General features: G+C 44.0%; 2 protein-coding genes across 3 annotated transcripts; one reads left to right on the plus strand and one right to left on the minus strand.

Annotated features, from left to right (window-relative positions):
• Positions 1 to 73: 73 nt before the first annotated feature.
• On the minus strand, positions 74 to 4,276 carry PQBP1 (polyglutamine binding protein 1). Of its 2 annotated transcripts, none has more exons than XM_081278374.1 (7): positions 4,131 to 4,276; positions 3,632 to 3,715; positions 1,639 to 1,750; positions 1,320 to 1,432; positions 845 to 1,129; positions 557 to 620; positions 74 to 393 (listed from the first exon to the last, which is right to left on the minus strand). In XM_081278374.1, exons 2-7 carry the CDS (start codon positions 3,696 to 3,698, stop codon positions 237 to 239), a joined length of 798 nt encoding a protein of 265 aa, XP_081134500.1. In that variant the 5' UTR covers positions 3,699 to 3,715; positions 4,131 to 4,276; the 3' UTR covers positions 74 to 236. The 2 variants fall into 2 exon arrangements, with proteins under 2 accessions (XP_081134500.1, XP_081134501.1); XM_081278375.1 differs by lacking the exon at positions 4,131 to 4,276 and adding an exon at positions 3,826 to 3,926.
• A 115-nt stretch (positions 4,277 to 4,391) lies between these two features.
• TIMM17B (translocase of inner mitochondrial membrane 17B) lies at positions 4,392 to 14,101 on the plus strand. Its single transcript, XM_081278376.1, has 6 exons — positions 4,392 to 4,487; positions 5,874 to 5,973; positions 7,812 to 7,875; positions 10,845 to 10,973; positions 11,055 to 11,165; positions 11,258 to 14,101. Exons 1-6 carry the CDS (start codon positions 4,474 to 4,476, stop codon positions 11,344 to 11,346), a joined length of 507 nt encoding a protein of 168 aa, XP_081134502.1. The 5' UTR covers positions 4,392 to 4,473; the 3' UTR covers positions 11,347 to 14,101.
• The last annotated feature ends 9,118 nt before the right edge of the window (positions 14,102 to 23,219 follow it).

The following is a 23,219-nucleotide window of genomic DNA, read 5'->3' on the forward strand; positions in this document are numbered from 1 at the left end:
GTGTTTTGGATCTTGCCAGCTTGGGTTGGGGAGCCTGAAAAGAGTGAGAGGGAGGAAGCACTTAAGCCTCATGAACATGATCCACAGTAAAGCTTTTATTAAAAACACCAGGGGGGCTGGGGGAATAGCTCAGTGGTAGAATGCTTGCCTAGCATGTACAAGGCCCTGGGTTCTATATCCAGTATCGCAAAAAGAAAAGAAAAAAGAAAATTGCCAGGGCTCCAGAGAACAAAGGTTCAGTCCTGCTGCTTGGTTCGGGAAGCCTCAGCATTGGCCCGGAGCACAGCCCCTGGGGATGGGTATGGACGCTGCTGGAAGAGGGGCCCCGCTGCTGTCGTGTCAGCACCCGTTTTAGCCTCATTCCGCTTGGGGAGTCCTGTTGACCATGTGCCCCTGGAGGTGATAGAGGGTCAAGGGGGTGGGAAAGGGGTATAGTGATCATCCCCCAACCAGTCAAGACTGAGGAAGGAGAAAGGAGATGGTGAGGAGGATGGTATTCACAGGTGCAGTGAGAGTCATGAAGAAAAAGAAGGGCTCACATGGGGTTGTCACTTACCGGGGTGCATCAGAGTATGAGCTGGGGTCCATGGGGTCTAACTCATCATCCTTTCGGCTTGCCACTAGGGAAGTAAATGGCAGGGGAAGTTCTTCAACTGAGGCAAAAGGAGTCCCTCATCACATAGCCCCCCATCCCAGGAAAAAAAATGGAGCCTGTAGCTGCAATGGACCACAGCACCCTTCTTCAGGATACCAGGTTCAGGCACCCGCCTGAGAGAGGGCTTCTTCATATTGTATGCCCTGGCAAGCTGAGTGCCTCACCCAAGTCCCAGCCTGCTTTGCTTACCCTTCTTGCTCTTGGGGTAGGGAGCCAGTTCCTCCCTGCGATGGTGGCGCCGTTCTTTGCCCTCTTCCCGGTCTGCCTTGTCATACCCACGGTCCCGATCCCGTTCCCTGTCCCGTTCTCTCTCTCTGTCTACTTTGTCATAGCTACGTTCTCGATCTCTGTCAGACTTGTCATGGTTCCGATCCAACTTGTCATGGCCCCGGTCCAGCTTTTCATGGCCCCTGTCCGACTTCTCATGGCCCCTGTCTGACTTCTCATGGCTCCGGTCTGACTTCTCCTCAGCATCTAGGGAAAACATGAAAGTCCTGAAGTGACTTTCTCCCATTCCAGGACCCAGCAGTCTCCACCTTTAACATCCTCACTAGCCTGGGGCTGGGGCTGCTTGGTCTCATCTGCCCCTCCTCAATCCACTAAAATTTACTTGGCCCCTCTCAGAACTGCGAGTCTCGAGGCACCACTGGATCTGCCAACTCACCTGCATTACTGCTCCTGAGCTTCTTGGCAGATTTGGTAACCACGGAGTTGGGGTCATGTGGGGAGAGCCAGGACACGAGGTCTGTGTCCACATTCCAGTAGTAAGGGAGCCCGCTGTGGGGCAGTGGGAGGGAAGGAGTGTCAGCACAGATGTCTTCTACTTGTAAGAACTCTTTGTCTCCCCAATCTCTGCCTATATCTGCCCCGTGTCAGGACCCCAGATCTCTTCCCGTGTACCCTATATGCCCCACAGTCAGGGACAACAAGGAAGGGCAAACTCAAAAGTCAGTTGCCCTTCCCCCCCAGGTCCCCAGGCTCACCAGGAAGGGTCGAACACCTTGTACCAGCTGGGTGGCAGGCCCTCCAACCGGGTGGCCTCATAGTCCACAGGATCATCATCATAGTCCTCAGCAATGATCTCTTCCTCCGGTTCTAGCAGAACGAGGAGGAGGAGGAGGAGGAGGAGGAGGAGGAGGAGGAAGGGGGGGGAAGAGGAGGAGGGGGAGGAGGGGGGGAGGAGGAGGAGAGCAGTTAAGGAACAGGGGAGTTCTCATCCTACAGTCAGGGCCTGGAGAGGCACACTCATATCCACACAAATCACATGTGGAAGACACTTGGGTGTATGTGTGTGCCAGGAAGCAAATGAAGTACTTCTTGCATTTCAAGCACATCTGTTTTAGGGAATTTGCCAGAAAATTTACCTAAATCTTTTGGTTCTGGGTCCAGACGATGAGTTTATAGTGTTATCCAAACCTATCTGTTTTCAGAGTTGATAGGAATTCATAAAAAAAAAATTATCCATGTCATGCTGGGGGTATAGCTCAGTGGTAGAGCACTTGTCCAGCATGCACAAGGCCCAGTATTCCCAAGAAAAAATTTATCCATATCCATTCAGTTCCTGAGTTCACGTTATCCCAACCTATGTAGATGAAGTGAGTTTGATCAGCAAGGGGGTTATCTAAAAATAATGTCCAATCTATTCAGCTTCCAAGTTTGGTGAGTACAGGGTTCCTGATTCCTCTATATTGAGTAGCAAGAGTTTGGGTAGCAAAAGGGACTTATCCAAATATTGCTCTGAATCCATTAAGTTTCTGAAGTCTTAGTAAGCCTGCAACAGATGTCAGTTAATATCAATAGAATAAAAAGTGTCTACTATCAGCTCAGTGCTGGCTATCAGTAGATCCTATAGCAGACTTTAGCTGTGGATATAATTAACAATGAAATGTAGATGCCAGCAATGGCATAATGACTGTCACACAGTAGGCCTGAAATAGATATTAGATATAATCATCAATATTGCTAATAAGATGTATTTCTACATCAGCAGTGCACCTAGTACTTAACAGGCTTAAAAGAAATGTCAATGATATGGAATTGGGGGTGTAGCTCAGTGGTAGAGCACTTGCCTAGCATACTCAGAAACCTGGGTTCAATCCTTAGCACCACCAAAAACCAATACTCTTAATACTATTAACCACAAGTTCTATGCCTGGCACACAGTGGTCTTGTAATAGATATCAATAAGGAAATAGTATGATACATTTTTTAGTGCCTGGCACACCATAGCCTAAAATATATACCATGTTTTAATATTATTGACCATAAGATATAATTAGCAGCCAGAAACACAGTAGGCCTAAGTGATAGATCCTAACCATCATTTTAGACTGTTAGGCATAATAAGTATGCCATGTTCTTAGGTCTCAAATACATGTCAGCTGTTGATATGGTGAACAATAAAGTATACGTCACCACTGTTGTGTCAATCACCAGAGGACCTGTGAGACACATGCTATCTATAGTAGACAACAAAACATCACCCCACCACTATACTTGACAACAAGAGACTGCAGGATTTGTCAACTATCCTTCCTATTAGATACCATGTAGTTAAGCCCTACAGATTGATTCACAGATTTATTTTAATTATTTTTTGAAATTGTGTCTCATGATTGTTGTCCAGACTGGCCTAGAACTCCTGAGCTCAAGAAATTCCCCCCACCTTGCTTCAGGCTCCTGAATATCTTGGTCTGTAGGTGCACGTCATTGCACCACCTTGATTCATGGATTGAACATGGCATCTGATATGGGTATTGATAAGGATGAAATATCTAACCTCCAACCCTTCCTACATACAGTGCTTAGCACACAGTAGGAATGGATGTCAGTAAATAATATTGTTAGCAATGAGATGCCTGCCATGTCACTGGCTGGGGAACACTAGGCCCTTGCTGGTTACCAAGTGCCAACATAAAAACAAAGTGCCTGTCAAGACTGGCAAATCGTAGGCCCATCTACTCTTAGCTTTCTCACCAGGCTCCAGATGTTTCAGGATCCCTCTCTTGGCCAAGCGGGTCTGCAGTGCAACCGGCAGCGGCATAGCGGTAGGTGACAGACCTAGGGACGGAAAGACAAGACTGAAAATCAGTTCAAATGAAGAATCTAATCTAGATCTAATAACCAAGAATCTCCCTGAAGCCTGTACTACTCTTACGACCTCCACCTACCTAACTGCACCAATAGCTAGACTAACAATCTACGTGCTAAGAGATGGAAGAGATAGGTGGCAGTATCACCAAAATTCTCACCAACCCTGCTCTCGAGACCGGATGCTGCAGGACCCAGTTCCTCTTCCAGGCACAGGCTCCGCCCACTGCTGAGTGTGCCATGTGCCGCACCCCTGCACCCCAGAAGTGGGCTCACCCACTGTCCCTCAAAGACTGCTGGGTGGGAGGAACTAAGGCGTTGGGATGGGGAAGCTGGATGCAACACCTCCTCCAGATCTAAAAATATGTGCCCACCCCAGGATTACCAAAACAATCGTGCGAGTAGTGGAAAAGCTGTTAGACCGGCCGACACACCCTCGTCGCCACTATTATCACCAGTACCACGCGAATCTATATTTTTTCCCCTCGAAGCATAGAATGAGGTCCTCTTCCCCGAAGCCTTGAGGTAACTGGGCGACGCAAGGGCTGCAGTGAACTGATGACGCAAACATAGCTGACCAATAAGAGTGCTCTTTTGGCTTGACGAGTAGCGAAGCGACCCAATCGTTTCCCTGGACGAGGTGAAAAGCTCGCGCGCCTATATGCGTTGACACTGGGGGCGTGGCCTGGTTAGGGTCCCGCCAGACTGCGCCGCCAGACGCGGGCGCCATGGAGAAGCCTTGGTACGACAACAGTCGCAGGCACTGGGACTGCGGTTGCGGCGCCCAGGCCAGCCATAGGAGGTGGACGGGAGAGACACAGGCCACACAGTGTCACGTACCGAACTCGGGAGACTCTCAGAAACTTAACTCCTTCCGCCCCCTCACCTGGCTCCTCCCACTCAGGCTCTGTTAAGAGAATCCACAGTTGTGTGCTTGAGTAGATGCGGTGCAGTACGGACTACCAGACGTTTCCCCTGACTTCGTATCTCATAGTCCCTCTTTGTTATCAAAATGATACCGCTGGTCAAATCCACTTCAGCGGAGGGGGGCTGCGGTGTTGAGTGGAAACCCCCAGGATTATGAAACATGGTTTTTCCCACGTCGCTTTCATAAATAGGGGCGGGGCATAGATGAGCCTATTTGTGGGCAAGGCGGGGGCGCTGGGATCCTCCTTGTGGTCTTTTTGGGTTTTCCCTGGTGTTAGGTGTAAAAGGAGTGGGGCTTGGATGTACAGGGCTGATCGTCTGAGAAGGGCGTGTCACCAGGCCCTGCTTTAGTAACAGTACTAACTAATTAAATCTCTCTCTCTCTCTCTCTTTTTTTTTTTTTTTTTTTTTTTTGTGGTACTGTAGATTGCACTCAGGGGCGTTCTTGCCCTGAGCCATTTCTCCAGTCCTTATTTTTTTGAAACAGGGTCACCCTAAATTGTCCTGGCTGACCTCGATTTTGCAACCCTTCTGCCCCAGCCTCCTCCAGAATGGCTGGAATTACAGGCATGCACCACCGTGCCCAGCTAGTTAACACTTCTATATACCTAATTGAAATGTGCCAACTCAAATTTTAATAGGGGTTAAACAGTTGGCTAATTCCTTTGTTGGAATAGAGTAATAATTTCGCCCTTTTAACCCATTTCTCTCGTGAGGGCGGGGGAAAGGTGATAAGACAATCTTGTTGCTTTTGGGGGGAGGGTAGTTGGGATTGAATCCAGGGGTATTTTACTATTGAGCTACATCTTCAGCCTTTTTTTTTTTTTTTTTGAGACTGGATCTCACTGATTTGTTGAGGCTGGCCTTGAACTTGTGATCCTCCTGCTTCAGACTCTTTGAGTTGCTGGGATTATAGGCATGCACCCACCATACCAGACTTACTTTTTAAAATTTTGAGTAGGGTCTTACTAAGTTGCCCAGACTGGCCTTGAATTTGGGGTCCTCCTTAGCCTCCCAAGTGACTTGGATTATAGGCATGTGCCATCAAACCTGGCTATCTTGTTACTATCTGAATTGGTTTTTTCTGCTGCATGAACTTCCCATTCTGGTGACATGGTTTCTCCCAGTTGGAAAGAGTCCAGATGCTGGGGCCTGGAGTAACCAGCTTGCATTAACTCCATCTTTCCCTTCCTGCTTGCAGCCCATGGCGAATTGTGGATGATTGTGGTGGAGCCTTCACTATGGGTGTCATTGGAGGTGGAGTCTTCCAGACTATCAAGGGCTTCCGCAATGCCCCTGTTGTGAGTCCTGGCTTTCACTGGTGTTGGGGGTCAGAAGACATTCTTATACAGAATGCTGCTCCGAAAACTGCTGGGAGCAGCCATTCCATGTGCACTTATTCATTCTGGTAACTGCTCATGTACTGTATGCCAGGCCTGGCTTCTGGACCTGGGATTTTGGAGGAACTACACACAGACCCCTGTCTTCCTTCCACCCATCTAGAGCTGCTCTGTGAAAATAGTATACTTTCAAAACAGTAGTTAGGGTTTGGGGTATGGCTCAGTAGTAAAGCACCTACTAGCATGCCTGAGTCCAGGTTTGATCCCCAGCACTGCAAAGAAAAAAAAAAAAGTCTCCAAATCCTAAATGTGTATGCAAAGCCAGACAGATTTTACCTAAAGACAGATTCTGGGTTAGAAACCTAGATATAGGGAAGTGACAGGAGTTTAGTTGGCAGAGAAAATAAAGTCTTACAATTGAGAAAATCCTTTTTTTCCTCCACTACTAGAGATTGAACCCAGGGACATTGTACCACTGAGCTGCATCCCCAGCCTTTGTTATTTTTTTTCTTTTGAGACAACATCTTGCTAAACTGCCAGAGCTAGCCTCCAACTTTGAATCCTACTGCCTCAGTCCTCTAAAGACTCTGAGAAAAGAAAACCCTTTTGATTTATAAAAACATTTATGTATTTATTTTTGGTACTGGGAATTGAATTTAGGGGCACTTGACCACTGAGCCATACCCCCAGCCCTATTTTGTATTTTATTTAGAGACAGGGTCTCACTGAGTTGCTTAGCACCTCACCATTGCTAAGGCTGACTTTGAACTCAGGATCCTCCTGAGCCACTGGGATTACTGGTGTGCACCTGGTTTAACATAAACATTTTTGTCTCTTGCTCTCTCACCTGCCCAGAATATCTCATCATGTCATTCAAAGATCTCTACAATTTTTACCTCTAGTTCTGTCCCTCCCCTCAACTCTGGGAACGCTCTTTCCTGGATCTTTGCCCACATTTCTCATTCTGAGGATCTTAGCACATACTGCTCCCTTCCTTATTTATTTATTTATTTTTGGGGGGTGCTGGGCATGGAACCCAGGACCTCCTGAAGGCATGCTAAGCACGTGCTCTACCACTGAGCTTCATTCCCAGTGCCCCACATGTGCTCCCACCTTAATGAGGCCTTTCCTGACTCATTAGTCACTATCAGATCTCTTCATCCTATTTTTTCTAGAGTTTGTGTTACTGTCTGAAACTGTCTCATTTATTTGCTCAGGATCTGTTGTCCTACTACAATATGAGCTCTGAGAGGAGAGGGACCAAATCTACCTTGTTCACTGCTGTATCCCTGCAGTGTGGTGCCTGGTACATAGTAGGTGCTCATTAGCCATTTATTGAGTGAATAAGTGTACAAAGGAATTAATTAGAACTTATCAACCCAACTTTGGCAACACCTATGCTAGAGTGCCCTCAAGACCCCTAGTTCTTGGCTGCTTTTCCACATCTAATAGGTCACCTGTGTCCTTCCCTATTTTTTTTTTTTTTTTGTATGTGTGGTGCTCAGGATTGAACCCAGGGGCTCAGAAATGCTAGGTAATGCTCTGCCACTGAGCTACATCCCAAGCCCACCTCTTTCCTCTCTTTTTTTAATATTTTTCTTTTTTTTAGTTTTTGGTGGACACAACATCTTTATTTTATTTTTATGTGGTGCTGAGGATGGAACCCAGTGCCCTGCACATGCCAGGCAAGTGTGCTACTGCTTGAGCCACATCCCCAGACCCCTCATTCCTCTCTTAAAGGCTAGAAATCCTGCCAGTGGCCTCAACTCTGCCCTTACTCATTTTGTTACTTTTCCCAGGGAATTCAACATCGGTTAAGGAGTAGTATCAACACTGTGAGGATCCATGCACCCCAGATTGGAGGTGAGAGTCTTGTAATGCCATAGGAAATATGATGGTAGTGTTGAGGGAAGTCGATCCTTTAGGGACAGATGCAAGTGGGAGGTTCAGATTTTAGCTCAGACTCTGCCTGAGTTCTTCCAATGGAGGTGACATTTCCAAACAATTAAACATGGAAGAGCAAGAATGTAGATTCCAGAGTTTAAATATAGCCCCCATGTCTTCCTTGTTTTGTGGCCTTGGGCTAGTAGCATGCCTTTCTGAACCTCATCTATAATAGGGTGATGATGATTACATTAACCACCTTATCAGTAGTTTTGTAATTTACGTGATTTACTTGGTACTAAGTGCTGGTTGCTATGCTAAGCAAACCCTTAAATAATATTAACTAATTTAAAATTAACAGTGTCAACTAACAGTATCTCATATAGGTCCTGAAACACAATAACCCCTCAAACATATTAACTACAATTATCCTAAATGCTTGAGACTAGAAGTATTTTGGATTTCAGAGTTTTTTCAGATTTTAGAATATTTGCATATGCCTGATGAGATATCTTAAGAATGGACCCAAATATAAATAGGAATTTAATTTAATTTGTGCTTTATATATTACCTTATATAGATAGGCCAAAAGTAACTATATATATATATATTTTTTTTTTCTTTTTGTGCAGTGCTAAGGATCAAACTAAGGCCTAGGTCATTCTAGGCAAGTACTCTACCACTGAGCTATATCCCCAGTCCTATAGACTTACTTTTTAAGAGATGAGGTCTTGGAACTGGGGAATCTACTTCAGTGGTACAGTGCTTGCCAAGCATGTACAGGGCCCTGGGTTTGATTCTCAGCAACACACACACCCACACCCTAAAAGGTGGAGTCCAGGCTGGTCTCAAACTTATTTATTTTTTTAGTTGTTGATGGACCTTTACTTCATTAATTTTTTTGTGGTGCTGAGAATCGAACCCAGTGCCTCACATATGCTAGGCAATCAGTCCACCACTAAGCCACAACCCTAGCCCTGGTCTCAAATTCTTTTTTTTAATATTTATTTTTTAGTTGACACAACACCTTTATTTCACTTGTTTATTTTTTTATGTGGTGCTGAGGATCAAACCCAGGGTCTCGAGCGTTCGAGGCGAGCGCTCTACCACTAAGCCACAACCCCAGCCCGCCCGTCTCAAATTCTTGAGCTCAAGTAATACACCTGCCCTATCCTCCTGAGTACCTAGGACTACAGGTGCTCACCACCACACCCTGCTAATTTTTGTAGTAGTTTTAGTTTATCTGCATTTTGATTGTGACCCATCATGTGATGGCAAATGTGGAATTTTCCACTCGTGGTGTTTGTCCATACTCAAAAAGCTTTGGATTGGGAGCATTTTATATTTCTGGATTAGAGATATTTAACCTATATATACTTTTCTTCCCTGGTGATAGTGCTGGAAATTGAATCCAGGGCCTCATGCACGCTGTTTAAGCTCTCCACCACTGAAATCTAATGAGTTCTAGCTAGTTTTTAAAAATTTTATTTTCAGGGGCTGGGGATGTGACTCAAGCGGTAACACACTCACCTGGCATTCGCGGGGCGCTGGGTTTGATCCTCAGCACCACATAAAAATAAAATAAAGATGTTGTGTCCACCGAAAACTGAAAAATAAATATAATTTTTTTTTATTTTCAGATAAAGTCTTGCTAAATTTCCCAAGCTGACCTTTTAACTGGTGATCCTCCTGCCTCCACCTCCCAAGTTGCTGAGATTACAGGTGTGCACCACCATACCCAGGTGTATATTATGTTATTAACTGACTTTCCTGACCTGTTTCTTTCTCCCTGAAATCAAGGCCTGAAATCCAGCTGTCTGTAGTGATTAAACGATCAAAGTTGTGCTGGGCATGGTGATGTATGCCAGTGGTGCAGTAGTGGTGCAGTAATTCCAATAACTTGGGAGGCTGAGGCAGGAGGATCACACATTCAAGGCTAGCCTCAGCAACTTAGCAAGGCCCTAAGCATCTTAGCAAGACCCTGTCTTAAAAAATAAAAAGGGCTGGGGATGTGGCTCCCTGGTGCCAAAATAAAATTGAAGTTGCCTATTAAAAGCCATATAAAAGATGAATATGCTTGTAACGTTTGTCACCTCCTTATAAAGGTGAAGGGAATATCAATTGTTAGCATAATTGCAGCCATCTTCCTTTTCCCCACCCCCATTTTATGAATACTGTTCTTATTCCCAAGAATAAAAAGTAGCCCAAGATAAAACCTATCTGCCTGGAGACCTGCTGGTCTCTCCCTGTTCTCTCATGGAGAGCTAGGAGACAACTTACCGGCCCCTGAGATGGGGACGTACTGGTTTCCCTGTTCTTTCCTTGAGAAGATAAAGGGACATGCCGGTTTCCCTGTTCACCCTCTGAGAGATAGGAAAACTGCCTGTCTCTGTTCCCAAGAAACAAACTCGCCTTCCACAAGATGAGGGGATACTTACTATGTCTGTCCAGACTAAACCTGCCCCTAGCACGCGGCCATGATTCTAGCCTATAAAAGGTAACAGTCAAGGGGTTGTTGTGCTGCTCTCCCTAGCTTGCTGCTGCTGTCCCTGTCTTTGTGCAGAGCAGCCTTGTCGGGCTCCTGACAATAAACCAGCGTCTTATCCCAGGTGTGTGTGTGTGATCAATCCTGTGCCACTTTTCTTTCATCAATGACAATTAAAGATGGCTTGAAGTGGAAGTTACAAAGGATGTGAACAGACATAATATTTCAGGGGAGTTTGCTCTCTTCCTTTATATCAGGTTTTCTCCCATTCTTTTTTTGTAGTGCAGAAGTTAGAACCCAGGCCTCACTCATGCTAAGCAAGCACTATACAACTGAGCTACACCCCTAGACTCTTTTTTCCCAATTTTGACCAGAGCATTCAAGCCTTAGAGCTCCCCAAACCTCGAGATATGGGTTCTTGGGATTTCCCAGATACACTAATTAAGCTTCTGTCCCCTTACAGGTAGCTTTGCAGTGTGGGGGTTCCTGTTCTCAACCGTGGACTGTGGCCTGGTGCAGCTGCGAGGCAGGGAGGATCCCTGGAACTCCATCACTAGTGGTGCAGTGACTGGGGCTGTGCTGGCTGCCCGCAGTGAGTGCCCCCTCATCCCTGACCCTTGAGCCTCCCACACTGTTCTGCCTGCCCTCACTTTTTTCTCTCTTCACCCCTCAGGTGGACCATTGGCAATGGTGGGCTCAGCGATGATGGGGGGCATTCTATTAGCCCTTGTTGAGGGTGTTAGCATCCTCCTCACTCGCTTTACCTCCCGACAGTTCCGCAATGGTGAGTACCTAGTGACGATTGTCAGGGAGAGAGGCAGAAAATGCTCTACCTGTCCTCCTCCAATCGTCCTAACATCATTCTCTCTTCTCTAGTACCCCCATTGCTAGAGGACCCCAGCCAGCTCTCCCCTAAGGAGGATACCCCAGACACAGACTTTCCCAGCTGTCAGCAATATCATTGAGGAAGCCGCCACATGACACCACCACTATGGGAGCTGCTCCTCGGTTCTCTCACCAGTGATCTACCTCTAAGGGAGGGCTAACTTTCAGTTAGCCCTGGACTCTCCAGAGAGGGCCTTTATTCTGCTCCCTTGTCCCAGGGTGGGGGTGGGGCATCCCAGTGGCCTTGACAGACAGATTCCCTTTTTCTCTCTCAGGGTACCCTAGTCCCACATTCACATGTAATAAGTTCTCATCCCAGCTTCTTCGTGTTGCACCATGATGATTTTTTAAAGCCAGTTTTGAAATGCCTGTTTATGCACTCCCAGGACCTCCCTCTCAGGACAAGGGCAGAGCCCTTTTCATGACTCAGAAGCCCTAGGACTTAGAGTCCCACCATGAATGGGCTCTAATAAACATTTATGGGATGAATGAGCAGGAAGGGAGAAGTGCATGAAGATAAGAATTGGGTACATGCATAAGGGTGTGCAGGAGCCAAACAATGAATGAGCAGACAGGAACATGTTTGAAAAGAAGTGCATGAACACAGGGATTGTTGGGGGTGCACATGTTTGTGCATGTTGTACCCCTGACACTGTACACATACACATTCTGCTACCCTGACCCCTCCTCCATAAGCTCCCATGGCCAAGGCTGGGAAATTGACCTTACAAGAAGCCCTTTCTTTCTAGATACCAGTCACCCCATTTTCAAAAATTATCCCCATCCAATGTGACCTCACTGTGGCCCTAGAATGGAAGTTGGTGTCAGGGAGATATGGTTTCTTCAAAAAAAGGTCTCCTGTGTCAGTCTCCCCTTCTATCACAGGGATACTTTTCTACAGAGTAGATCATGCAGTGTTGTCAGTTGTTTGGATCACTGTCTTAGCCCACCTTAGCCTCCAGAGTAGCTAGGATTACAGGTGTGCCTCACCATGATTGGCTTAGTTGTTTGTTTGTTCAGGCCAACCATAAAAGAACTAGAAATTAATTTTCATTTTAGGATAGGAAATGAATGGGGAAGAGATTTTTTTGGATGGACATCACATCCACGTGATGTCACTTATATGTAAATCCTATGTGGCTGAGGCAGACACTCTCCATTGGGGTGCAAATGCCACAGGGAGGCACAAAAGCTTCCTGAGAAATCAAGGGTTTCCTTTGCACAAACGGCTGCAGTACACATGACCTCATGGGAGACAAAACCTGTTCCTATCTGCAAGCCATTGCAACTTGATGGGAATGCTCTTTCCCTGGTACAATATTGGTTCATAGAGATGCAAAGGTGACAGAGCCACTATGCCTCCTGCATGAATGATAGTGCCAGGTAGTGCATGACCACCCCACCAAGGGCCTGAGAAAAGCAGGGCAGGATGGGGTTAGTGTGCACCAGGAACATGGCTGGAGCCTTGGGGTATGACCCCTAACCATTGGTGCGACAGACACTTAGAGCAGCAGTGCCTTCTGGACCTCTTCTGCACTCCTAGGCCTCATCCCACTCAGGATTATTCCAGTGGCCTTTTTGGTCTAGTCTGCTGGTTACTTCCAGCCCTCATCTTGCTTACTACCTCTGCCAGGCCTTTCTTTTCCATGAGTCCACCGGCCTTACTCCTTGCCCATCTTTCCATGCTGCCCTCTAAGGCAAATGCAGCTACCGCCTCTACATAATCCTACACTATCTCCCTGGTCCCCTTTAAATGGGCCCTGGCCCTACAAACCCCTTACTATCTGCAGGTTCCCCATCCTCTGTAGCCTCTAAATTCTACCTCATCTAACTTTAAGGTCCCATCCCTTAAGGCACTTCCAAATGCTATGGCACTCAGCCCTCCTCTGTGCCTGGGAATCCATTCAAGTTCACCACTGGGGGGCAACTGGACCAATGCAGTCTGGGCCCCTGTAGGTGGCTCGCCTGCTCACCAAGTAACATTCAGGGCCCCTTCCTACAGTAGTTCCTCCAGCCTCTAGTTGGGATAGGGTAGGCTGATGCCAGATTTAAAATATGAAGGAGAGGGGTTAGAAAGTGAGGCTTAGAAAATAAAGAATCTGCACCCTGGGTAATTTGTACTGCTAAAGTTTTAATAAACTTGAAATGAGAAGGAGGGAAAGAAAGAGTTGTAGGGCAGCTTCAGATTATGGTGCATGTGTCAGCTTCCTAAGAGAAATATAGGGTCAGATTCAGGGAGGGATTGAGATGGAGAGAAGGTAAAAGAGACAACAGAGTTGAGAGATGAGAAGTAGAAACAAAGAGATGCACATAGGGAGATACAGAGGTGGAGGCAGAAAGAGACACACAAGAGATAAATGAAAAAAGAGGGAGAGAGCAGGGCATGGTGACACATGCCTTTAATTTCAGCAGCTTGGGAGACTGAGGTAGGAGGATCATGAGTTCAAAACCAGCCTCTGCAACTTAGGAAGGCCCTAAGCAACTCAGTGAGACCCTGTCTCTAAATAAAATACAAAATAGGGCTGGGGGGGGGGGGCTGGGGTCATGGCTCAGTGGTAGTGTGCGTATCTAGCATGTGTGAGACACTGGGTTCGATTTTCAGTACCACATAAATAAATAAATAATACAAAGGTCCATCAACAACTAAAAAATATTTTTAAAAAAACATAGGGCTGGGGATGTGGCTCAGTGGTTGAATGTCCCTGAGTTCAATATTTGGCACAAGGGGCTGGGGATGTGGCTCAAGCGGTAGTGCGCTCGCCTGGCATGCGTGCGGCCCGGGTTCGATCCTCAGCACCACATACCAACAAAAATGTTGTGTCCGCCGAGAACTAAAAAAAAATAAATAAATAAATATTAAAAATTCTCTCTCTCTCTCTCTCTCTCTCTCTCTCTCTCTCTCTCTCTCTCTCTCTCTCTCTCCCCCCTTCCTCTCTCACTCTCTTTAAAAAAAAAAATATCTGGCACAAGAAAAAAAGGAGAAAGAATAAAGACAGAGAAGTAGAGGAGTAACAGGAATCTCTGTAAGGGTCAGAAATGCAGCAGGGAGGAGACAGTATATGCAGCGCCAAATGCAGGAGAGCAAGCAAGGTGTGAGTGGTTCCCATGGTGGCAGCATGGAGGTACCTACTGTACTGACAGTCTGGACCCACAGCGAATGGTCAGGCCAGCCTGCCTCAGGCCTCTGGCCCTTTACCTTCTAACTGGGGTCCTTAAGGAAACACACAAGTGCTTCACCTGCATCCTCTTTCTCAAATACGCCCCTACTGTGCTGGGAATGGAACCCATAGGCCCTCTCAGACTAATTGTTGGCTCTACCACTAGGCTACACCCCCAGCCCTTCATCTCTGATTTATTCCTATTTATTAACATCTACATCCACCAAGGATTTCAGTGGCCCTCCTTCAGGTTTTTCCAGTCTCTTCCACACTTCCTCCCTGCCTCACTCCCATCTTTGTCTCCATCTATCTTGATTTATCACTCAGCTCTTCTACCCCATTCTTCTGCTTTGATCTCCCTGGCTGATGGTTCTCACACTCCCTATAGCCCCTGGAATTGCCATCCACATATGTGCATGGGGAAAAGGGAAAATACTGGGTGGGCAAGGTGTTCTAAAGAGATGGGCTTAATCAAGGAAGAGGAAGAGGGTCTAAACCCTGACAGTAGGGTACGGGTCACCCTATCCACTTGATCAAGAAGAGATCCTGAGTCATGTACAACTAATTAGAATAAATTAAAAAATAAAATAAAAAGGAAGTGATCCTGAGAGGCTAGGGAGAAAGACAGACATGGGAAATTAAAGACAGGTAATAGACACACAGGAAGAATCAGAAGAATAGGGAGAAAGATACCAACAGAAAAAAAAGCTGGGTGCAATGGTGAACACCATGGTATGTGCCTGTAATCCTAGATACTGGGAAGGTAAGGGAGAAGGATCTCTTGAACCCAGGAGTTCAAGGCCAGCCTGGGCAACATAGGGGCACCAGAGGTTACAGAGAAATCAAAGGAGAGACAGATGCAGAATGATACCCGGAGACATAAGAAGTGGTACAACAAGCAAAAAAGGAAAAAGATTAATAGAAAGGAGATGGAGATAGTTGAGACAAAAGTTGAAAACAAAAATGAAAACAGATGAGCAGAGAAAGTGTGACAAGATGGAGATGGTAAGAAAGAGTGCCATGGGTTCAATCTCCAATAATTAAAAAAAAAAAAAATGGGCTGAGGTCGTGGCTCAGTGGTAGAGCATTTGCCTAGCACATGTGAGGCATTGGGTTGATCCTCAGCACCACATAAAAATAAATGAATAAATAAATGTATTGCTTCTATCTACCACCAAAAAAAAAAAGCTTAAGAAAAAGAATATGTACCAATGTTAACCAAAGACAGAACAGAATGCTTATATTATAAACAGCTTTATTCATAATCACCCCAACTGGAAACCAATCAAAAGCACATCCACCCCCAAGAGTGGATGATAAAGTGTGGCATATTCACATTGTTGGGGGAGGGTCTTCATGGATTGCTCAGGTTTCTGTGTAGTCCTGGCCTGAGCCAAGGGCATGTTTGAACAGTAAATTAAAGAATATATAACTCCAGGGGCTGGGGATGTGGCTCAAGCGGTAGCGCGCTCGCCTGGCATGCGTGTGGCCCGGGTTCGATCCTCCAGCACCACATACAAAACAAAGATGTTGTGTCCGCCAATAACTAATAAATAAATAAATATTTTTAAAAAAGAATATATAACTCCAGAAAGATTGAGACAGTTCAGGGTAACCTAGAAATGCTACCCTCACCTCCAACTAAGAGATTGCTGACATTCCAGGATAATGAGGAATCTGATGGAGAGGAGCTCAGGCAAGTATGTCAATAGCTTCTGAACATCTTCAAGTCTCCTAATTTTAGGTTCTTCTCCCATGCTGCCATCAGGCACCCACAGGAAACATCCAGCCCTGTACAAATTGGGGCATGAAATATCGACGCACAATGTTAGTTGCTCTGGTTGCTGGTTTGGGGTATAATAAATAATAAATGGTCTGTTTTTCTGATTCATGGGTTTTGTGTTTTTTGTTTGTTTGTTTGTTTTGTTTTTGTACTGGAGATTGAACCCAGAGCCACTTTATCACTGAACCACATCACCAGGCGTTTTTATTTTTTGAGACAGGGCCAACTTAAGTTGCTTTGGGCCTTACTAAGCTGCTGAGGCTGGCCTCGAACTTGTGATCCTCCTTCCTCAGCTTCCTGAATTGTTGGAATGACAGGTGCACACAACCATATCCAGTGGTCTTGTGATTTTATGTATGTGTGTGCATGCACACATGTGCCTAAATGTATCATGGATTAGGGATATATAGTTCAGTGGTAGAGTGCTTGTCTAGCATGTGTGAGGACCTGGGTTCAATCCTGAGCAATGCAAAATAATTAGTTTAGAAAAAAACCTGGGCTGGGGATGTGGCTCAAGCGGTAGCGTGCTCGCCTGGCATTCGTGCGGCCCGGGTTCGATCCTCAGCACCACATACAAACAAAGATGTTGTGTCCGCCGAAAACTAAAAAATAAATATTAAAAAATTCTCTCTCTCCCTCCCTCCCTCCCTCCCTCCCTCTTTAAAAAAATGAAAAAATAAAATAAAAAAAGAAAAAAAAAACCTGGCAGGCTAACTTGTCAGCTTCCAGTTAGGGTAGAATCTCAGATCTTTCACGGTTTTGACTTACAATGAAAATAAACTTGCAACCCCTATCCGGGTCCCCTTTTGCACCAACAAGAGTTCAGTTTCTATTCTTCACACTTGAATAAATCCTACTCTTTTCACTCTTGGAAAAAAAAGAAAATGAACAAACTCTAATTTCTTGTGCATAAGATGGATGAATCTCATCAACAGTGTTGGGCAAAAGAAACTGCAAGATACAAAAGAATACATAACATTATTATTCTTTTTAAAAAATATTTTATAGTAGATGGACACAATACTTCCACTTTATGTGGTGGTGAGGATCAAACCCAGTCCCTCACATGTGCTAGGCAAGCCCTCTACCAACTGAGCCACAACCCTAGCCCAACATTATTATTATTATACAAATTTTAAAAAGTGGGCTTGGGCTGGGGGTATAACTCAATAGTAAAGAGCTTGTGTTGTGGCTGGGGTTGTGGCTCTGTGGTAGTGTGCTCACCCAGTACGTGTGAGGCCCTGGGTTTGATCCTCAGCTCCACATAAAAATAAATAAATAAATAAATAAATAAATAAATAAATAAATAAATAAATAAATAAATAAATGTACTGTGTCCAACTACAACTAAAAAATAAATATTTTTTTTAAAAGGAGCTTGTGTAGCAAGGCTTGGGCCTGGGTTAGATCCCCAGGACTGTAGATAAGTAAATAAAATAAAAACCAGGCTAAATTAAGCCATGACTGTTACAAATCAAGAAGTGGGTTACACTTGGTTACATTGGAAGTTGGTGGGGGAATGATGAAAGAGGCACAAGAAGCCAGACACCAATGCATTACACACCTGTAATACTGGCTACCAAGGGGAGGGAGCTAAGGCAGGAGAATGGCAAGTTCAAGGTCATCCTGAAAACTTAGGAAAACCCCATCTCAAAAAATAAAGTGTTGGGGGTGTAGCTCAATGGTAAAGTGGTCTTGTGTTCAATTCCAGGAAAGAAAGGGAGGGAGAGAAGAAAGAACTAAAAGAAAAAAGTATAGGAGAGTCAGTTGGCTTGTTACGTGTGTGTTCATTTTGTGTTCATAGATTGTACATATTATGTATATTAAACCTCACTGAAAAGTTAAATGTAAACTAGAAATATATATAACAACATGGATAATTATCAAATCTGCCAACTTGAAAGAGAAGGAAAGTTTAAGACTGTTATATAGTACAATGATTTCTTTACATTAAAAAAAAAATGGGGCACAGTGGTGCACACCTGTAATCCCACTGGTTCAGGAGGTTGAGGCAGGAGGATCTTGAGTTCAAAGCCAGCCTCAGCAAAAGGAAGGTGCTAAAGCAACTCAGTGAGACCCTGTCTCTAAATGAAATACAAAATAGGGCTGGCTCGGTGGTCTAGTGCCCTGGGTTTAATCCCCAGTACCCCATAAATAAATAAGCTAAAAATAATACGAACAATATATACAGTTTATAGATCCCTAATTACATAGAAAAAGAATAAAAACATGGAAAGGAATGATCAACAAACCCCAAGATTACACTTACCTCAGAAAAGAGAGGGAGGAGGATGGAATTGGATAAGGGAGGTAGGTTTCAGCTAGGAGTCTATTTTGTTTCTTAAATACTTTGTTTCTTAAAGATACTTTGTTTCTTAAAAATACTTTGTTTCTTAAATAACAATAACACCTACAAAAAACTTGAGGCAAGTGAAAAATGTTAAGATGTAATGGGAAGAGGGTCCACAGGTGTTCCTTATTATTCTCTACTACAAATTTACCACTGGTATTAAATTGAATTTATAGATTAATTAGGAGACACATTAATCCAAAATTGATTCTTCATGCCTGGAACATAATATGTCTCCCCATTGATCTAGGTCAGCTTTTCTTCTATAAAAATTTTTAGAGCCCATACTTATTTTTTTTTTTGCTCAGTTTCACAATAAGTTGATGGATATGGTTGCCATGAATGACAGTATCCTTTTAAATTACATCTTCTAAATTTAGATTCTCCAAAGGAAGGCATTCATATTTGTATTTTGTATTCAGTCTCATTTTTGGTCACCTCACTTTTCTTGTAACCTATATGCATCCTATACACTTCAAATCATATGTGGATTAATTGGAAAATCTAATATACTGGAAATGCTGTGTAAATAATTGTTATGTTATATTGTATAAGGAATAATAGGGAATAATAGCAAGAAAAGATGTACATATGTTTGATATAGACACAGATTTTTTTTTGTTTTGGTACCAGGATTGAACTCAGGGGTACTCAACCACTGAGCCACACCCCCAGCCCTATTTTATATTTTTACTAGAGACAGGATCTCGCTGAGTTGCTTAGCACCGTGCTTTTTGCTGAGGCTGGCTTTGAACTTGTGATGCTCCTGTCTCAGCCACCTGAGCCACTGGGATTACAGGCATGCGCCACAGGACTCGGCTTAGACACAGATTTTTCCCAATATTTTCAAGCCATGTTTGATTGAATCCACAGAATAGGAACCTACAGATTTGGAAGGCAGACTGAACACGGGTTCCAATTTCTCCTCTTTGCTCATTAACACTTGTCATCTCAGTATTTTGATACTAGCCATCCTAACAGGTGTGAGATGATACCTTATTGTGGTTTTTTGAGTTACATTTCCTTGGCAATTATGGATATTGATCACCTTTTCATATACCTGTTGAGCATTTGTATGTCCTCTTTGGAGAGATATCTACTTAAGTTTCTGTTCATTTTTTTTTTTTTTTTGTACTGGGGATTGAATCCAGGGATGTTCAACCACTGAGCCACATCCCCAGCCCTTTTATATATATTTTTTTAGAGACAGGGTTTTGCTAAGTTGCTTAGGGCCTTACTAAGTTGTTGAAGCTGGCTTTGAACTTGTGATCCCTGCCTCAGCCTCTTGAGCCATTTGCTCTTCATTTTTTTTTATGGTGCTGGGTATGGAACCCAGAGCCTCACACATTGTAGGCAAGCACTCCAACACTGAGCTACATTTCCATCCCTGTCCATTTTTTAATCAGATTATTAATTTTTTGGATGGGGATCCATTTTGTTTTGTTAATTGCTATTGAGTTGGAGTTACTTATGTAATTTGGTGGGGTTTTATTTTTGGAGATAGGTTCTCACCATGTTGTCAAGGGTGGTCTCAAATCATCTTCTGCCTCAGTCTCCCAAGTAGCTGGGACTATAGGTGTAAACCACCAGACCTGGTTGTATTTGGGATTTTTTTTAATATTTATTTTTTAGTTGTAGTTGGACACAATATCTTTATTTTATTTATTTATTTTTATGTGGTGCTGAGGATCGAACCCAGGGCCTCACACATGCTAGGCGAGCGCTCTACCGCTAAACCACAATCCCTGCCCTGTAGTTTGGATTTTAACCACTTATCAAACAAATGGTTTTCAAAATTTTTCTCCCAATTTGTAAGTTGTTGTTGATTTCTTTTGCTGTATAGAAGAAGCTTTTTGGTTTAATTTTGTCCCACTTGCTGCTGCTGCTGCTGCTTCTTCTTCTTCTTCTTCTTCTTATTATTATTATATGGTTTTTGGTACTAGGGATTGAACTCCAGGGCACTTGGCCACTAAGCCACATCCCCAGCCCTATTTTGTATTTTTATTTAGAGACAGGGTCTCAACTGAGTTGCTTAGTGCCTCGCTGTTGCTGAGGCTGGCTTTGAACTCATGATCCTCCTGTCTCAGCATCCCAAGCTGCTGGGATTAAAGTCATGTGCCACTGCACTCAACCCACTTGTAAATTATTGCTTTTGGTGTCATATCCAAGAAACCATTGCCAAGACCACTGTTGAGAAGTTTTCCCCCTATGTTTTCTTCTAAGAATTTTATAGTTTTAGGTCTTAAATTTAAGTCTTTTATCCATTTTGAGTTGCAATTGGTTAGTGTATAATGGAGGTCCAATTTCATCCTTTTGCATGAAAATACCCAATTTTCCCAGCACCATTTGTTGAAGACCATCTTTTTCTTATTATCTTATTCTTGGTGCCCTCATTGGTCATTTGACTGTGTGATTTAGTCTGTTTTGTGCTGCTGTAATAAATACCACAAACTGGGTAATTTATCTGATGAAGGCCTTCTTGTTGCATCATATCATGGTGGGAAGACAGTAAAAATGGTGCCTTTCTGGTAGTGGAGATTGAACCCAGAGGCACTTTTACCACTGAGCTCATTCCAAGTCCTGCTATTGTTTTTCTATTTTTAGACAGAGACAGACCCTCAGAGTTGCTTAGAGCCTCACTAAGTTGCTGAGGTTGGCCTCAAAATTGCTATCCTCCTGCCTCAGCCTCCCCAGCTGCTGAGATCACAGGTGTGTACCACTGAACCTGGCTCAAAATTCTCCTCTTATGGGGGTGGGGTTGTAGCTCCGTGGTTGAGCGCTTGCCTGGCATGCGTGAGGCACTGGGTTTGATCCTCAGCATGAATGAATGAGTGAATATATATATATATATATTTTTTTTAATAAAATAAAAAAAAATCTCCTTTTAGCTCATTGTGGTGGTGTGCACCTATAATCCCAGTAGCTTGGAAGGCTGAGGCAGGAGTATCACAAGCTCAAAGCCAGCCTCAGCAATTTAGTGAGACTCTAAGCAACTTAGTAAGACCTTGTCTCAAATTATTTTTAAAAAATTTAAAGGGCTAGGGATGTGGTTTAGTGGTTAAGCATCCCTGGGTTCAATCCCCAGTACCCTCCCACAAAGGTCTCCTTTTATAATAAACTCACTCCCGTGATAATAGCAATAGTCCATTCATTCTGCCCCCATGGTTTAATCACCTCTCATTAGGCCCTATTGCCCAAGGCTGTTGAATTGGAGATTAAAACATAGTGCTTTGGGGGCACATTCAAAGCATAGCATTCTGCTTCTGACCTTCAGCGTTTATGTTCTTCTAACATGCAAAATATATTTTTATGTATATATATATATTTTGGGGAGTACTGGGGATTGAACTCAGGGGCACTTGACCACTGAGCCACATCCCCAGCCCTATTTTGTATTTTATTTAGAGACAGGGTCTCACTGAGTTGCTTAGCACCTCACTTTTTGCTGAGGCTGGCTTTGAACTCATGATCCTCCTGCCTCAGCCTCCCAAGCCTCTGGGATTACAGGTGTGCACCAACATGCCCAGGTATACAAAATAATCTTTGAGTTTATGTGTGGCCTTCTGGACACACTGGGGTAGCACCACTCTGATGACCTTTCTGGGCCCAGTAGTATATTTGGGTTGGGAATCTTCATTTTTTGTTTATTATCCACAGGCTTGGGTTGGAGTCTTGAACCTTCTACTCTCCAAGGCCGGCATTGCACACTGATGACTTCAGTTTTGGGGTCTCAGGGTTAACACCACTGTCAACAACTTCACTAGGCCTAGTGGGAACTCTCAGCATTAGCTCTGACCCCACAACTTTGTTGTCAAGATTGCTATGGCTAGGGCTGGGGTTGTGGCTCAGTGATAGAGCATTTGCCTAGCACATGTGAGGCACTGGGTTCAATCCTCAGCACCACATTAAAAAATAAATAAAATAAAAGTATTGTGTCCATCTACAACTAAAAAATATTTTTTTTAAGAAAAGATTGCTTTGGCTATTCTGTGTCTTTTGTGGCTTCACATGAATTCTAGGACTGTTTTCTCTACTTCTATAAAAATAACATTGGGGGGCGCCAGTAGTGTAGCTTAGTGGTAAAGCACTTGTCAGTATGTGAGGTTCTGGGTTTGATTCCCAGCTCAGGATTTTGATGGCTATAGCATTGAAGCATTGAAGCTACCGATCCCTTAGAATGGTATGGACATTTTAACATTAAAATTTATGTCTTTCAGGCTGGGATTGTGGCTCAGCGGTAGAGCGCTTGCCTAGCATGTGTGAAATGCTGGGTTCGATCCTCAGCACCACATAAAAATAAATAAAATAAAGGTATTGTGTCCAATTAAAACTAAAAAAAAATTTTTTTAAAAGGATTGTCTTTCAATCCATAAACTCTATTTATTTGTCTTCTTTCTTTCTTCCTTTTTTTTTTTTTTTTTGTGGTACTGAGATTGAATAGAGGGACACTTTACTCCTGAGCTATATCCCCAGCCCTTTTTAATTTTATTTTGAGATAGTATCTCAATAAGTTGCCCAGGCTGGTCTTGAACTTGTGATTCCCCCACCCTCAGGCTCCTGGGTTGCTAGGATTATAGGTGTGAGCCATCGTGCCTGGCTCTTTAATTTCTTTCACTATTGTTTTCTCCCCCGCATTTTTTAATTGGTGCATTATAGTTATAG

Source organism: Spermophilus citellus (assembly GCF_964194105.1).
Source record: "Spermophilus citellus genome assembly, chromosome: X".
Classification (NCBI taxonomy): Eukaryota; Metazoa; Chordata; class Mammalia; order Rodentia; family Sciuridae; genus Spermophilus; species Spermophilus citellus.

Bases quoted from the DNA above. Each gene is read 5' to 3' on its own strand.
- PQBP1 (XM_081278374.1), bottom strand. From the start codon at position 3,698: ATGCCGCTGCCGGTTGCACTGCAGACCCGCTTGGCCAAGAGAGGGATC. The intron at 1,751-3,631 runs GTGAGAAAGCTA...TCGTTCTGCTAG, and splicing joins CCTGAAACATCTGGAGCCTG to AACCGGAGGAAGAGATCATT. The intron at 621-844 runs GTAAGCAAAGCA...TTACTTCCCTAG, and splicing joins CTACCCCAAGAGCAAGAAGG to TGGCAAGCCGAAAGGATGAT.
- TIMM17B (XM_081278376.1), top strand. The intron at 7,876-10,844 runs GTGAGAGTCTTG...GTCCCCTTACAG, and splicing joins CCATGCACCCCAGATTGGAG to GTAGCTTTGCAGTGTGGGGG. The intron at 11,166-11,257 runs GTGAGTACCTAG...TCTCTTCTCTAG, and splicing joins CTCCCGACAGTTCCGCAATG to TACCCCCATTGCTAGAGGAC.